Here is an 18,020-nt window from a genome sequence, read left to right as displayed (position 1 = left end):
ACTTAGCCATTTTTATGTGTATTTATTCAATTTTACTATTGTTTTACCGTATTTTCAATTTAAAAAGTTGATAGTTTATCTTTTTTTTAAATTGAAAATTAACATTTTGTAAGTGATCAATTTACTAAGATGATAATTATTTATCCTCAAATAATTTAAGTGAATATGTTCTTCTCATAGCTAGTTAGAAGGCCATAAAAAAAAATATTGTCCGACAATTACTTACCTTAACCCAATTAGATAATAATTAAAGGATATAATTGGAAAGAAGTTTGTTATAAAGTTTTAATTCAAACACAAGATGAGGCGGGAAATAATTAACCAAACACTTGGGTAAAAATAAACTATTCATTACTAATCCCTGCATTACTAATCAATGCATTATTAATTTTTGTACGAAACGACCCTAACGGCATTAAAAATATAGTTTAGAGGCGGATTTAAAGTATGGGGCATAGATTTTATTTAAATTTTATATTTATATTAAAAAGGAATTTCTAATCACACCCTAAGATAGAAGTAGTTTGTTGGTTCAAACTTTGGTGAGCCCTCCGCAAGGGTTTATTTTATCCCTCTTTTTCCTTATAAGAAAACTCATGAACTTCAAATATTTACATAATCAATATTTAACAAAACTCAACTTATATTTAATAGGGCAAACATTATTGGCCTATTTGGCAAAAATTTCGGCGAAGTTAAAAGTGTTTATTCGTGCCCGACTGCTCGCCTCCCCTACCAAAACTCAACTTATATTTAAGTTGGAGGTGACAGAGAAGGAGGGGCTAGTGTGTACTTATTTGCAGGCATGCATAGGGCAACATTATGTGAAATTGAATTTTAGCTAGTTCCATCATCATCCTTTTGACAAAATAAAAATTATGAAATCCTTACAAGATAAAATATGAAATCAGTACATAGCAATATGAACTAATAATGGAAAGGATTTATATAAACTATTCCTAAGCCTTTCCAAAAGTATCATTAGAGAACTATAAGGGACAAGAAAAATACACATAAAGCAAGTTCTTGCTTCCAACAAGGTCCATTTTAGGAACCAACTAGCTAGGGAGTTAATAACTGAAAATATTCTTCAATACAAAATTGGCTTCTACTGACTTATTTTGCAGCATACATATGAAGTGGATACAATAAGCTTATTCTTCAGCAGTAGCACTTGCAGCACTCAGGTCCACTGACAAGTCAATCACCTAAATAAAAAGATATATTTGTCATTACACTCAGAATCATTCACACGAGGTCGAAAGAAAAGATATATTTGTCAATCATTAGAGGATAATAAGCTTAATTAAAACCCCCTTTTTTCATCAGTAACTTTGTGCTAGGTAGCTTCTATATTCAAACAGTAGTATGCTTGGCAGAGTTGTTGATATAGTATATATTATGAAACTGCTGCACATTGTCAAATGACAAGTCACCAGATAACTAAATTCCAACTGGAATCTTACCTTTCCCGTTATCTTGCTGTACATGTCTAGCACATCCATCACCGTGGACTCAAAGTGTGTTGTTGAATCATAGCTCTACAAGGAAGGATAAAACAGGATTATTAGATCAAATAACAAATTTTGACAAGAACTGCTGACCGATGTATAAGAGAAACATTGGAGTGGCAGGAAAGAAGTCTACCATAGAGTTTTTGAACTTTTAGAAGTTTGATTTATGTCGTAAGGACTATGCATATGTTAGCCTATGTATGCAAGAGAAGGCATGCTAATCTTGTAAGACATTACTGTTATATTATTTTCCTGCCTTAGTGGCATTACTAGATTATGAAGAACGGTTCCCTTGAGTAGCAGTAATTTCACATAATGTGGGGCAAGGTTCAGCATGTCAAAGAAGTAAAATCAAAGTGCCCTATCTGTTTTCAGTGATTCTTCTACAGAATTTTGGGAACATAAGCATAAAATGTCTTCTAATTAACAAGTAGTAACACAGTCATATCTCTTTTGTGATATATTTGAGATGAAATAGTTGTAGAAATAGAGTAGACACTACCAGTTAATTGGAACTTACTTTAGATATGAAACAATTATCAGCAGCAGAATCATGTGAAGGTACGAATCTGTCATAAGTTTCATAAAATATCTCATCGACAGCCCCAAGTATGTCTACGCCAGGCTTCAGTTCGCTCTCGGGGTCATCGGTTTCAGCTTCTGTTGAGACAAAGGCAATATATTTCCCTTTTGGAGCGACATTGTGGGAGTAGGAGCAACAGAACAGGTACCTGTAACCACCATGTTGAATAAGTCACTCTGAATAATCTTTCAAGTTTCTCCAAACAGCACAGCAGGTTTAGTGAGCATGTACTGGAGTCTAGGACTAAATAAATAGTGACAGTCACTTCTCAACAATTGTTTGGAGAAAAGAGGACTTCAATTACTAGTCATTGACATATAAAAGTAAGGTCAAATTTGTATGTTTTATAATCTTATTTTTAGAAGCAGAAAGCTTGCACCGTCAGAGATATCCCTTTATGGTTAGGATATGATAATTCAGTAGACTATCTGGAATCCTAAACATACATGTCTGATTTGCGACCAAGTTGCTTCTGTGGTAGAATGACCTGGGCTGAATGAGAATCATTGGTGTTAGGGATGGGATGGCTCATTATACAAATTGCACGGGCAACTTTTCCAACCTTCTGGACCTGCATTATGTATTGGTATTAAATCATTTGTCAGTAGAAATTGTTAATCTGATCCTTTTTTCAGCTAGGCAGATGATTAAACAAATTTCAAAGACATGAGTCAACGATGCAGAAAGCCTGGACATATTAGTTATTCGCAATTTGCCAATAGTACCTTATCAGGTAAATATGAGGGATCACAAACAACTTTCTTGCATTTGGCAGTTTCTCCTTCAGAAGTCACACCAACAACTTTTCCACCTTCATCAAACTCCACCTGCAATACGGAAACTGAGTGTTCACATAAACTTCAATTTAATTCAATGTGTATGTAAGCCATGTGGAATTCTTCAGCATTTTAAGTAGAGCAGCCAGCTCAGTGCATTATCGTCTCAGTATTCTTTGTAAACTAATATGGCATGCTTAAATGTACAACATGAGGATATCTGATCCAGATTACATTTAGAATTTCTTTTTCCATTGGTCAAGAAGAGGCCTAGATGTCAGATTAGAAAGATTAGTGAGACACATACTGGATGCCAAAACATTTGGAAAACTTTACCTTATATGGGGATCGTTAAGCATCGAAATGAGCTAGAGATGGTTCGGATGATTACCTTACACTGTGGCTTGTTAAGCATGTAAGTTCCACCATAAACTGCACTCAGACGTGCAAACGCCTGACAGCATGTAAACCAATCAAATAACAGGAAAAAAAAATTACCCAAACACGATTGAAACAAAATACCCAAGGAAACAAACCTGCGGTAATTCACCCAGTCCGTACAATGGATAAATATAGGGGGATCCTGCTTGAAAGCGTGCTAAAGACTCTGCATAAAGCTTAAAAAACCAAGAGACAAAGTAGTCATTAAGTAATCCTTTAAACAGAGAATTCTGATAGTAACAAATAAGTTTCAAAAAGAAGAAAGCATATCTTAGCTTATGTATTCGAAGAATTTGGTTTCTTATGAGTTACGAAAAATAGTTCTATTCATATGAAAGGAATAGGAGTTAACATCACACAGCACATGCATTTGGCATTTCAATTATAATCTTGATTGTGATAATTCGTTAATTGAAGACCTACCATGAAAGTATCAGTTGACAACTCATGAATTAATCATACTGTAGGACACATCTTAGATCATAGGATTATATCAACACTCTATTTTGCTTAACACTATTAAATTAGATTTAAAGGTCTTCAATCCATGCCAAGAAAGTAGAAACACAAACGAGAATAAATAAGGCTGATGTCTTGACATTGAAATCAAATCTAATCATAAATAAATAATAAAAGTAAAAAGCTGCATTTTCTGATTTACAGTATCAGTAGGCAAGACCATATTGATTCCTTCCAGCTATCTGAAAATGTAAAAGATTTACTTCATCTAGTAATATGACATTACATCTACAGACACAGGAGGTATACAATTAATAGCTAACCCAGAGTCTAATAAGCGAAGAGAGTTGGTGGTGGACATAAAAGACAGTGGTATATAAATACTTAAAGCATGCGGATTTTCTCTGATCACATGAATAAAATTCGTATGAGGCCCTACACTCCCTATATATATAACATGGAAAATTTGTAACTTCCTAAAATTCTTCTTTTCTTCCTCATGGTCATGGAATAACGGATGCCTATACAAGCTTTCAATCAGCTTTAGTAACTAGAATAAGTTACACCTAGCTCATCAGCAATGACAAACCAAAATTTTACACTATCATGTCAATGTGAGTAAACTACGTTAGTGATGATATCTTTATTAAACAATTATATACTTTTGGCAATACTAAATTGATAAAGTTAAACTCACCTTTACTCTCTTTATGAAATCCATAGCTGGTTGGGCCAAATAGTTATCATCTGTACAGAGTGCCAAGGCATGTCCAATAAAGTCAATGGTATCATCTTCAAGTTCATATTTCCTGCATAAACAACAGTTACCAAGAACAACTTACCAAGTAGTGGAAGAAACTGTCTAACTATAATTCATTATGGATGCAGCCTTCACCAATATGTTCAAGCAAGACTATAAAAGCACACATGGAAAGAAAAATTACGCAATGAATTCTTTTGCAGTGATTTTGTTCAAATCCATCCCTTCATGAGTTTTCGGATCAGTCTCTTCAAAATCTTGAACATAAAGAAAAAACTTCCGAGCTCGGCGCTTTTCAAAGAGCCCCATCAACGGGGATTTCAGAGCTTCGACATCTGTTGCTGGAACTTTGTAGATCTAATGATATCAGTTTCACAAAAAATTTAAGTGAGAATTTTCTACCCAAAAAAAATAAAAATAGAACAGAAGGTACACCTCATAGTCCTTTAACAAACATACCTTCCCTTTATTGTACACAAAACTACCATCTACAGCCTTGAAGTTCAAGTACTTGGTAACATCGGTGTGGATAAGCACACGGACCAGAGTTCCATTTGCCATTGCAAACTACAGGACATCAGGAAAAGAAATAATTACATACTTGTAAAGCATTTCATACATATCTAATAATAAAGGTCAATAATCAACTCAACCTAATACAGTTTGGAAATTGTCATGATAACAACAGAACTCTTTCAATCCCAATATCTTTCCTTTTATATTTTCTGGCCCTTTGATGAAGTAATCTTACATCAACAGGAAGTTAAGATATTTTATGAATGTTACCTAAAGAAGAGCCTGCTCTCTAATTGCACCAGTGCATCTGATTTTAATTCTTTTAAATTATCGTGCATGTTGTTGAATCTACATGCCTATTTAGATAATTTTTTACACATTATAACTTCTCCAATATTGGCAACCTTCATAATTGTATGATCAGATGGAATGAGTCGATATACTCCTTAGATATCTAAGCATGTCATAAGTTGTCTCTCTTTGGTGGAAGCCCTGCAGTAACCTAACTCATTCCTATCACCTGGTCTAAATGAGATGGTTGTCAGTTGTTTCATTAATTGCTTTTGTCTCATCTTAAAGCCGAAATTTCTTTGAACTGGCTGTAATTTTAGAGCCCATGCTCTTCTATGAACAGATATAAGACTTTTACTATTTGCAGGCACATTAGCTTAAGCTGCTTGTGTAAATGGTGATTATCGAGCAGAACCTACAGTTATGTGAATAAGTTTAATTCATTCGATACCGGCTTAAATCTGCCTCGGAAAAAGGGAAGAAACAAGAATCAAAAGTCAAGAAATTGAGTGAGTAGTAAACTGGAAAATTTAGGTAATGGAAAGATAAATAATCAAAATTAGTAAGAATTATTCACCTTTGGAATCATGTCAACATTGTATTCCTTGCTCGTACCTAACTCTTCTGGTGGCTGGTCATTTCCCCTAAATCGTTTCCAAAGCTACACAAAAACACATGATATGCTGAGATTAGCTCCAAGTAAACTAGCACTAACTTATGCCACACTTCCATTTACGCCTCATTTTCCAGTCCTCTCTCACAGGATCGAGACTGAAGAGTGATGAGCTTTTCAAAGTTGTTTGTGCATATTTAAGTTCCACACCAGTAGTAAATACTAAATAGGTTACCTGAATTAAATTAAGTGAGCTTGACTCTCCTCCATAATAGTCGTTTTTATCCATGTGTAGTACCTGAAGACATTTAGAGGTTAGATAGTGATCAATTTTAGAAACCACATGAAGATGTATGAGGATCTGAACTATAATACATGTAAAGTTGGGACAACCATAAGTAGACTATTTACTTATAAATAGTTCGATTGATGATCTAAACTCTGGTAGACATCACAAATTGTCGACCAAATCCAGTTACCAGAGTTGCCAATGTTAAAACAGGAAGGGGAAATAGATCCTCTGAGAAAAAGGATTCACTTTCTCTTCTTTTTTTTTTTTAAATCATGAATAGTTCTGCTCTTCTTAGAAGTCCAGCTACGAGTCTGGTCGAACCTAGTAAACTTTGCTCAAACATTAACACCTAGCTAGAGTTTGGCCATAGATTTTGGATCAAATTTTGAAAATTTAAACATTTGTTGGCTCAAAGAAAGTGTTTGAGTTTTTGGGACTTCCACCCGCAAATTTCCAAGTAACAGTCCAAACATACCTTCAAATTCCAAAAAACCACAACCCCAGTAACTCAAATTTTCAAATTTCAAGTTTAAACTTCAAAATCTATGGCCAAACAAACGGGAACAAGTTTCAACATCGCAAACTAAGAATTAGTATATTGATTGCTAATTATACGTTAGTGATTCAAAAGGAAATGAAAAAAAAAAGGTACTTTGAGGCCGTCGACGGAGAGAAGGCCGCTGAGAATGCATTCTTTGAGGCCGGTGCCGAGAACAATAACATCGTATTCTTCATCCATATTTGATAATTAGTGTGTATATTTTGACGAGCGGTTTGAATGAAATAAATGGAAATATAGCAAAGAGGGCGGGAGAGTTAAAGGAGGGAGAGCCTGTCACGCTTTCGGGTGGTGTGAATGGGTCTATAGCAGAATTTTTAAGGATAGCCAGCGTCTTCCTCTAACTGAATTTCAACTTCTACTCTTTTTTTCTTATGATGTCATACCAATTTCAAAAAGAAAAAATTATTTACTGAGTATTTAATTTGGTAATGACCATATCATGGTATGCCTAGAGGCTAGATGGTTGTACCAAGAAAATATTTATAATTATAAGTTATAAATTACTATATGTCTCAACCATCAATTGTTCTTTTTTTTTTAACTAGAATAAGGGAATAATAGTTGACGTGTCTTGATAAATAATTAATGATAGTTCATATAAAAAAAACTCAAATAACTACCTGATAATTTAAATATAAAACTTGAAAAAATAAGATATATTAGATGTATTTTTTTAAAACCATTTAGCTCTTTTTGAAAAAAATAAATTAATACAAAATAGTGTCATATGGGCATTGTGAGTTTGTGACATAATAAAAATTCCAACTAAATGGATCAATAGCCTAAAATGGTTAAGTGACTTTGTGGGTTAATTTTAAAGTAATATAAAAAAATTTACTTTTTAAATGAAATAACAATAATTGAATAATTTATGAGTTATTAAAAAAAAAAAAAAATTGGAGTAAACTATCATTAGTTGACGATCTGACTAATTAACTATGTAGCTACACTTCAAAAATAGCTGGTTATAGTTGTGCATTAAGGTTTAATGAAATACTTCAATTTTCCAGTGGTTCGATATGAATTCTAATTCAACATTCGATAAATTTTGGTGCTTCTTGAATAATCAAAGAAATTACTGCTAAAAAATTACTACGTAATATATTTATGTTGATTCTTTAAATAGATCTGATACATAGCACCAAGCTAAATATCACATGACCCTCTGATTAGACCGTTGACCCCTCGGTTCTCGAGAAACTCGATGGTCAACCAATCTAATCAATTTTATACATTTCACTAAATTATGATGCATAATATAAATAGAAAATTACTCGCCCTTGTTTCAGTAACTATATATCACCCATTTTCATGTTGATCGAGCTCATTAAGGAAAAGCCAAGCTGCAAAGATATAGCAAATTAAATGTGTATAAATAACGTATGTTCTCAGTTTCAGGATTTAGGGTTCGGGGTTTAGGATTTGACTACTTTTTAGGTACGTACCATAACTTGAGGCTTGTATCAGAGTCATTGTAGTCCTGATGACTATTGACTAAGCTGCGATTGTTGGTGATGGAGTCTGCTGAATGTCCTTGTTCAATTACATTTTGCCCTTCTTCATTCAATCTTGCCTGCTCATGAATTAATGTGATTTAGGGAGTAATTAATTAGAAAAATTATGCAATTAATTAATTGCAGAATAATTTACTTGTGATTGCTGTTTCAACTGTGAATTCTCTTCCTGGAGTTGAGCTTCCTGCATATTAAGGTGGCATGAAATATTATTATATATACCCTTTTCTACTGTTTAGATCCATCGTTGATCAAAATTATTTGAAAATTATTTTTAAATCACTTTAAAACCTAAGACAAAAATTGAAGGGTATATTTTACTTTGTTTTTCTCTCTATGAATCTAGACACAAACATCACTTACCCGTGTTGAAGCAGTTAATGGCAAGAAAAAATATGACACTATTTGTGAAGGGTAAGAATAAACAGATTAAAATTGTAACACACGTTCTTGAAAGACATAAGTCGTACAAACACAATCAGGTTGAAATATTTACACATGTAGCAGACACGTTTTGTACAAATACAACCAACTTACTTAGTTGAAGGTGTCACGTTAGTACAAACACGAAAATCCAAAAAAAATGAGTTCCAGAGGTAATTTGAGCCTAGTTAAATTTAGGTGTGTTGCTAAGATTTCGATCACAATTTAGGGATACTTGTGCATTGTCCCAAAAGTTTTCAAGAATTTATTTCTCCATATTTTCTCATAATCTCGACATATTTTTCCCTATACTTGTTTTCCAAAAACCATACTCGAATTCCAGTCAAATTAAATTTCTGATGGAATCAAATAGTATTTCCTAATTAAGAAAAAAAAAAGTTCTATTGACAAAGTAGCTAGAGAAATCAACATTCAATCAGTTAATGTATGACTTACCTTTTTCTTGAGGGAACTGATCTCTTTCATAAACTTGTCACCCTGAAAGACGCAAGTTAATGGAATCAATGTATGTTGTAGGAACAATTATATACTCCCTTCGTCCCATATTAGTTGATCACTTTCCATTTTGCATAATGCTTAAGAAATTATAAATAAGAAGGTAATTTTACTAATTCATCCTTTAAAAAACTTCTTGAGAATTTTATACCCAAATATGAACACTTTAAAAAAGAATGAATTGCAAGGATAGTATAAAAAAAATTAATTAATGTTTTCTTGGTTTAGTAAGGTGATCAACTAATATGAAACGAGGAATTATCAATCAAATAAATGCAAAAGAGGAGGGAAATTAAGTAGACAACAACAATATAACCAGTGTAAACTCATTAGTGAAGTTTGGAAAGAGTAAAATGTATGCAAACCTTACTTTTATCTTTGTGGGGGTAGAGAGATTGTTTGCCATATAGACTCTCAGCTCAAAAGAAATATTTTTGAAGCATGATTACAAGAAAATATGACAGCAAGATACAAAACAGATGAAAAAATATATAGTACTGATACACATTGAAGAATCAGAGACAGACTACACAAGTATCAAATAATACTTCTAAGGAGAAAGGGAATTAAGTAAAATGGACCTTAATTTTGAGGACACGACTTATTCCTCCCTCGACTAATTTCTCCAATTTCATTAAATCATCCAAGCCAAGTCCTTGCAGTTCTTCTCCATGTAGTTGCCTAGCATAATGTCATATAATTTGCAATTTGATAGTATTAATTACTACAATCAGGCAAACTTTTGCAGCACCAAGATATATATAATGAGATGCAACAATTAACAATGAACGATATCTCTAATTGTAGAACATAAACAATATGTATAATGTCAATCTGTCCAACAATAGTTGCTCATTATTGACTTCACATAGAGATTAAGAAGCAGTGAATGATAGAGGTAATTTTACCATCATCCTTACTAAATATAAGTCATCTATATATTGAAAAATGAATATAGTACTTAATAGCAAAGGTAAAATAGACACAACTTGGTAAACTATTTATTGGTTTTATAAACTGAACAAGTATTGTTGGACATCTCAAAATAGTATAGTAGACAAATAAAGATGGATGAAGGGAGTATTTAACAAATATTAAAAATGCATCTCTAATTTGTCCAGCAAAAAATTGGATACATCTTTAATTACAGACTTTACAATAATAGGCACATTAAATTATGAATCATACTCAAAATAAAACCAACAATTACCTTAACTCCCGATTCTTCTCCACAAAGTCCCTGCTTAGCATTGCATGGGTTTTCTTCTCGCTCTGGAAAATGAAATATTTGCTTGTGTTTACTAAGTTAGATGGAAATTGAAATGATTAGAATCTGTTTGAGCAAATTTTTAAAAAAGTAAAAAATAATGTTTTTCTCGAAAAGTTGAGATGTGTGATTAAGCTTTTAAGGAAAAATAACTAATTTTAGTTGTAGTCGGAGTTGTGTTTCATAAACTAAAAAAAGTAGTTTTTTTCCGGAAGCACTTTTGAAACATTATTAGACGAGCACAGACTACTATTCTAATATTAGCCATACATAAATTTTCCTAACTTATGGAGAAAAAAAAAGGCGTAGAGCCGTAGACATTGTAATTTTGGGGAACTCTACAAGACGTGTTCAATTTAAGTTGCAACTCTACAAGGTATGTTCAATTCTAACTAGGATTCTTGGAGGCTACTCAACCCTAAACACTAATTCATGCCTATATAAAAGGTACTCTATTCCCTTGAAAAGACATCTCGAAAATTCCATAAAGAGATCTCGAATATCTCAAATATTCCACAAACTCATGGAATAATAATAAAGAGATCAAATCCAAATCATCTACGCCACTAACAGCCCTCAAATATTTGAATATCAAGTCCAAATCATCCTAGTTCGAGAAATACGCCACTAACAGCCCTCGAATATTTGAATATCAAGTCCAAATCATCCTAGTTTGACAAATACGCCACCAACAGCCCTCAAATTATGTAGATCAAGTCCAAATCATCCTAGGTCGAGAAATACGCCACAAACGGCCCTCGAATTATGGATAAATATCTTATGAGAGAAGAATCAAGGGATCAACAGAATTGTACCCTCTATGTTCATCAATAAAATTCACGTTTCTTCATATTTTATTGTGATTGTAATTTATTTTTTGTTGCTTTAATTAAAATTTGTTGCAAACCAACGCTTTTCAAAATAAACAAATTTTGAAAAGTTAGGCCAAATAATTTAAACACTTGAGGGGAATCTTAGAAGCTTAGTTGGATGGCTATCTAAACTTCGATCTTGCTAGTGAGGGTTCAATTCCCCACCTTGTAATCCCCTTTCCGTACCTTCAATTTTTTTATAAAAAAAGAAGTTTATACACTTCATGATCACATATTAACTGTTCATAATATAATATCATTGCCATTAAATTTATGATGACCTTAGAGAGAAGAATATATTATTTACCAGAAGGTTAGAAGAATGCAGCTGTTCTGGATTATCCATACTATCCCTTTCTGACTGCATCTTGTGCTTCTCAATCAGTTGCATCATACTGCGCAAGGATACATAAATAATGAAACAAGCTTGAACATAAACAACACTCAGCCTCCATTGATCAATGATGTGCAAGAACTTATATAATTGTGTTCGTCATTCCAAACTTTGTACAGGTGAGACTGCTACTAGTTTCCCTAACCAAAATTTAAATAATTACATAAAAAATGAATATAGGCATGTTTGGTTTTCTTGATCCTGAAAAGTTTGTATTCCATTCGTGTAGTTAATTAACTGTTTATAGCAGGTTGTGTAATATATTTTCTAAAGTGCAATTAGTGTTAGATGACCTAATTATATATATTAATTAATTTCAGCACTATTATTTTCCACCTTCTTATTATAATTAACTTATATGGGTACTAATTATTGATCTTGACATAACTTATTTGAAAATTAATAACCAAACAAGAAATAAGATGTACTAAATTTTTATCGTCCCTCATATCAAACGAGCTTAATAGTTTAAAAATTATTACACGGTTATCCTCTTCAGAATTTTTCGATATTATTTTCAACTCTACTCTCACACTCCTTCCTTCTGTTGGAGAATATTTCACTTTTATAAGTTGTTGTGTAAGCCGAATAATGACATGGGATAGAGAGAATATAAATAGACAACTATTGAAAAAATATTTTTTTTAAAAAAAATGAAAAAAATTACTCCTTTGAAGCATGTCAAATCATCTCCCTAGATATCTATATTTAAAAGTTTTTTTTCATTTACTCTTTTAGTCAATTTAGTTATCTAGTACAATACTCCAATCATCTTTTGCACATTAGCTTAACAGATCAATGATAAATTTCTAAAGAGTCTTAAAGTGGTGGTCAAACTAGCTATGTTGTATGGAAGGACAATTAATTGGCAAGAACTTTCACATTCAAAAATTGAAAGTCACAAAAATGAAAATGATTGAGATAGAGTGTGGATATAATAGGAGAGATAGGATTAGAAACAAAGATATCTGAAACAAGATGAGAGTGACTCTATGATGAAAGAGTTAAGACTGAGATGGTTTAGACATGCATATGAAAAGGATCGGAGATGCATAAATGTCTCAGTGAGGAGGTGTGAGATGTTAGCTATATATAGTGAAAATGAAGAGAGCTAGGTCGAAGAAGTATTGAGAAGAGGTAGGGTTCAATGTCAAACATCCCACCACCATGGAATTAAGGTGAAAATGTGTGTTATGAGCCAATATTTATCAAATGGTTAGAATATATATCCATTTTTATCTTTGGCATTTTACATTTTCCTATTTTAACGCAAGAAGATCAGTAGCAAAATATGGGTAAGAGAAGACTATTTGGAGGTATAAATATCTCTGGACATACAGTGAAACTTATTCCCAGACAGCAAATGAGGCTTCATAACCAGTTTTCAGTTGTGCAGCACCAAAATCGAATTTCAGCTTTAGTGGACGCACGTCAAGGGATTCTTGAAATAGAATATATGTACTTTTGTCTATTCTTTGCTCAGTATATGTAAAATGTACCAATTCATCACATCATTCTTCATCTTGTTGCGGAGGTTAAGATTTATGTCTTCCTTTCTTATATTACATTTATTTGAATTTATATATTAGTTTGCACATCATGGATCTTTTTGGTGTTCAACATATTAATTATGAGTCACTAAAACTGGGGAAACGGAAGAAAATGCTCAATAAGTCAAATATGAAGGAGGTAATTAAAAATGAGCTTCATTTTTTAAGCTTCTTATTACCTAAAGGAGTCACATATATTGTCATTAATTAACATCTTTGAGCTAATACTATTGTTTTCGAATATTAAGCTAAGAAATACGTTTATTTTGCTTATATGGTTACAAGCATATAGCTCAGTAAAGATTTTAAGTATGAGTTCACTTGGTCTATGCTATGTATCAATAATTTTATTCCAATTAAATTGATAAAGATTCAATCAATTTGAACTGCTTAGTAAAGATTGTGGTAAGTCCGAGGGCAGACATAACATAAGATCACTACTTTTACAGACAAGCTAAGTCGTTACGAAGTGCCATCATTCCAAATGAGGCGATCCAAAAGGACTAAACATAAACTACCCGCTAAGAAAATTGTAGTAAAACAAGCAAATCCAAGAGAGGAAATCAGTTTTGATCAACACAAGATGCCTGTACAAACTAAACATCCTTTTGAAATTGAAATTAAGTGATTGGTATGGAAGAAAATATTTTCTAGTATGTTATGAACAAAAATTTTGGAAAACATTTTCTATAATAAAGTTCCTTAAAAATAAGGAAAATGATTTTCTTACGTGGAAGTAGAGAAAATAAATTTTATAAATAACATTATATGTTTATTGTATATCCTCCTCACTCACCCAAAGCCCCAACCCCTATCCCTTCACCATCCTACCCCCGACATCCTCGAGGCCCCACTCCTCACCCCTATAGGGGTTTTGCTAAATTATTTATAAATGCTTTTGAGATAACATTCTGTTGCTTACTCGGCAAACTAGAAATAAGTGAAAAAAAATAATTTATTTTTCAAGAATACATTTTCCATAAAAAATATTGTCCTTCGTACCAAACACATAATATTGTCGACATTTGAATCCTCTACATACAATGACACTAGTTAAAAACTTATCACCGTTCGTACACTGATAACCTAAGAGAAAATTTTAAGATTATGTCATACATTAATCACAACAATATTATGCTGCTTTTGCTGTACTTATGACATATATCTTATTAAATTAAGAAGTCATGAAAATTCAACCTATGATTATATGTGTTAATTTATGCAGACGTATTTTAAATAAGATTCAAGTACAAATTAAAGCTCTTAAAGATCTCGTACGGTAAAAATGACATTAAATCCAAGCATTATTTTCTTTTAAATAGTTTATAAACAAATTCTTTTAAAACATACATTTTATGAGAAATTCTTTTATAGTAATATCAAACACACCAAATATGGCATTATCAATCTTACTAGCTTTTTTTTCCCCAAAACATTTGGAACTCTCCAAAAATCTGGCAGACAAGAAAAGTAAGAGATTTTTCTGACACACAAGTCATGGGCTTTTTATAACTCCCAAATTAAATATAAAAAACTTTTCATTAATTAGTGAAACAAACAAGTAACCAATAAAAAGAAACTAGACCATAATCATATGTACTACAAATTGGTTTGTAAGTAGTTATTCATTTGTTTTGTTATAATTTTATGAATAATTACTACTAGTCCTTGAAATTAGACCAAAAAATGTATGGTAACCACGATTGATTGGATTGATTCGATCAACTAAATAAGAAATTAAATTCGAGTAAAAAAAATAAAATAAAAAAACCTGGAGCTTGAATACTCAAAAAGTTTTCCAGTAGCAGAGAAAACAATGAGTCCAATATCAGCATCACAAAGAGTTGAAAGCTCTTGAGCTTTCTTAAAAAGCCCTCTTCTTCTCTTTGAAAATGTCACTTGTCTTGCTGTCAAATTGTCTATCTTCTTGATCTGGATTTTTTGTCTCACCATTTTCTTTCTTCACCCTATATCGTTCAACGGATAAAGACTAATTAATATCATGTTCACACCGATCCGATTCAAATTAAAGTCAAACATTATTACTTTAGCATATAAAACTATAGATCTTCGACAAAAATAAAAAATAAAAATACACTGGATAAAATTGACTATAATCAGGACAAGCATCTTTTTTTATATATATATTATCTTATTAATTTTTTCAGAATGTTTGTAACTCTTCTAATGGATAAGGAGTTTTTTTTTTTAAAAAAAAAAATTAAGAAACTTGTGAACTACTTAACAATTTATAGAGAAGAAGAAAAAAAGTGTGTTAATTATTAATTAACCCTAGAAAAGAGATAGAAAATAAAAGAAAGATTTAAGGGAAAGAAACCTGAAATTTGCAAGAAATGGAGAAGAGATCTGAAGTTGTGAGCTGAAGAAAAGTGAAGAGAGATTTTTAGAAGCAAAAAAAGCTGTGTTTATTACAATAGAAAGAGAAAAAGTAATTAGGGTATTTTGGTTACAGGAGTAATTGTACTACACATTATCTAGGAATAGTTACACCAATAATATATGGAGAGAGAAACAACATCAAAAAATCAGCCAATTAAATTTAAGTTTTCAATTTTTCCCAAATATATAACTCTCTCCATCTCAATTTAAACATAGTTTAAAGTGATACGGAATTTATGAAAGATCAATAGTTGAAACTTGTGATCTAAAATATTTTAAGTGATAGATATTTATGTGAATATAAATCATTTTAGTAAAAATAAAAGGAGCATTTTAGAATTATATTGTTACAAATATAAAAAATGTTATTTTTTTTAATAAAAGAAGCATTTTAGAATTATATTGTTACAAATATAAAAAATGTTATTTTTTTCGGAACAGACTTAAAAAGAAAATGAATTACATATACAAATTGGGGTGGGAGTACTTCCTTTCGTTTTCTTTCTTTTCTTAGGATTTTTTTTTCCTTTTTGCTTTTTTTTTTTTTTTACCGTGGTTTCCGGGCGTCGCTTTGCGAATCCGACTACCTGTATCCACCGGGTCCCGCTGTTTCAAGGCGGGTCCACCACGGTTAGTTCCACGGGGCCCTGGAGACGCGGCCAGTTTGTAATGCCTCCAGTGGCCTGCTGGGGCTCGAACCGGCGACCTGAAGGACTTTGTCCCAGGCCTTTACCAGCTGAGCTACCCCTCAGGGTTTCCTTTTTGCTCGACTTTGAGTTAGGGTGAGTCTTTTACGAAGATTCCTTTAATTGCCAAAAATACCAACCGAATTCCCATATATAGCCAAGCACACTGTAATTTTCCGTTTTCTTTCCTCTAATAGTAATTCGATAATAATAAATATCATCCCATTCCCTCCATCATTTTCACTTCTTTACTTTTTGTTTGGGATTGATTTAAGAAAGAAAAAAAAAGTGTGTGTTACATAAATTAGAATAGAGTGATTGTTTTTTTTTTCCACAAAAGTTATCTAACTATGATTTTAAACACGAAAATCGCACAATTTAAAAATACTCAAATACATTAAAATGGTAGAGAAAGGGGAATAATATGAAGGGTTGTTTACTTTCTTCATGTGAGTTTGGGTTGGAGCTTTAAAATTGAATATTTATTTATTCTATTTTTAAAAATAGTAAAAATTGAGTTATACATTAGAAAGTTAGTATTTTCAAGTGATGTGATTTTTGTGTTGGTATACTCAAATTTTACTGATTTTTGTGTTAGATTTGATAGATAAATGACTTTTAAAAAGATATAATATGTTATTGTTATGTGACTATTTGTGAAGTTTACCCTTTTAATACATAGTGGCTCATTTTTGAAACCTGAACTTAAACATGTTCAAATATAAAAAAACAATTCATACTAGGTCCGTACAAAGAGAAGAAATAAAACTAATCTGGACCTGATGTGTCCAAACCTTGATAATTTAACATGGTAAAGATGTAAATTGAAGAACTACTACTTACGGTACTAATTAATTATGATTTAGTATCATATAAAAGATATCAGTCATATATTATTTAGTAGATATAGAGACGTATCTAGAATATATGATACGTATTCAATATAATTTAATAGTTTTGTTCAAATCTTAAATATATATATATATATATATATATATATAGAATTCTACATTGGTTTGTTAAGAGATAGGTAGTCTCTTTAAAATTACTAGAATAATCCTTACCTCTACTTACATAGTATCAGGGTAGGATACATTCCAAATTTCATGATTTCCAATACAGGGCCTCCAGAATAAATTGTTCACGCTCTAGATATCTAGCTCTTAGAGAGATAGGTTGAAGAGTCCCTTTTTGAACAACCTTTCGAATTAAGTTAAAGCTCAAAAAATCTATTTCTTTACCATAGGTATAAAAACGTAAATTCAAAATCAGCTAGTTATGATAACACTTATAAGGGCATTGTAGATACTATTATCTAATCGATTTCAATTTATATGATTCACTTTCTTCGCTATACGTAATATACAAAAAGAATAGTGAGTAGAAAAGATGAGATAAATGTGTGGGTAAGATAAGTGGGAAACTTTACCGTACAGGTGAGAGGTGAGAGATGAGAGATGAGAGATGAGTGGAGAAATATGAAGACGAAATTTATGACTTTATTGTACCCTCGTACCTGTCAATGCTCCCCACTCTCTTCGTTTAATCTTACACAACCCACGCACCTTAGGGTCCTACATACAAATAAATA

At 31.9% G+C, this 18,020-nt stretch overlaps 2 protein-coding genes across 2 annotated transcripts; both read right to left on the bottom strand.

Moving 5' to 3' along the window:
• Positions 1–1,131: 1,131 nt before the first annotated feature.
• LOC125816281 (guanosine nucleotide diphosphate dissociation inhibitor At5g09550) lies at positions 1,132–7,015 on the bottom strand. Its single transcript, XM_049495869.1, has 13 exons — positions 6,898–7,015; positions 6,189–6,251; positions 5,918–6,001; positions 4,993–5,100; positions 4,718–4,890; positions 4,471–4,582; positions 3,410–3,490; positions 3,265–3,327; positions 2,823–2,924; positions 2,544–2,668; positions 2,035–2,245; positions 1,467–1,541; positions 1,132–1,208 (listed from the first exon to the last, which is right to left on the bottom strand). The coding sequence occupies exons 1-13, from the start codon at positions 6,982–6,984 to the stop codon at positions 1,155–1,157; spliced, it is 1,338 nt and encodes a 445-aa protein (XP_049351826.1). The 5' UTR covers positions 6,985–7,015; the 3' UTR covers positions 1,132–1,154.
• Positions 7,016–7,872: 857 nt separating this feature from the next.
• Positions 7,873–15,755, bottom strand: LOC125816286 (MADS-box protein SVP-like). The gene is made up of 9 exons (XM_049495873.1): positions 15,682–15,755; positions 15,115–15,310; positions 11,707–11,794; positions 10,471–10,532; positions 9,842–9,941; positions 9,201–9,242; positions 8,458–8,505; positions 8,253–8,380; positions 7,873–8,150 (listed from the first exon to the last, which is right to left on the bottom strand). Exons 2-9 carry the CDS (start codon positions 15,294–15,296, stop codon positions 8,135–8,137), a joined length of 666 nt encoding a protein of 221 aa, XP_049351830.1. The 5' UTR covers positions 15,297–15,310; positions 15,682–15,755; the 3' UTR covers positions 7,873–8,134.
• Positions 15,756–18,020: the final 2,265 nt, after the last annotated feature.

The sequence above is a fragment of the Solanum verrucosum genome, unplaced genomic scaffold, assembly GCF_900185275.1.
Source record: "Solanum verrucosum unplaced genomic scaffold, falcon-dt-bn FXZP01000261.1, whole genome shotgun sequence".
Lineage (NCBI taxonomy): Eukaryota > Viridiplantae > Streptophyta > Magnoliopsida > Solanales > Solanaceae > Solanum > Solanum verrucosum.
Note: the sequence above shows the minus strand (reverse complement) of the source record. Positions and strands in the feature narration are given on the sequence as shown.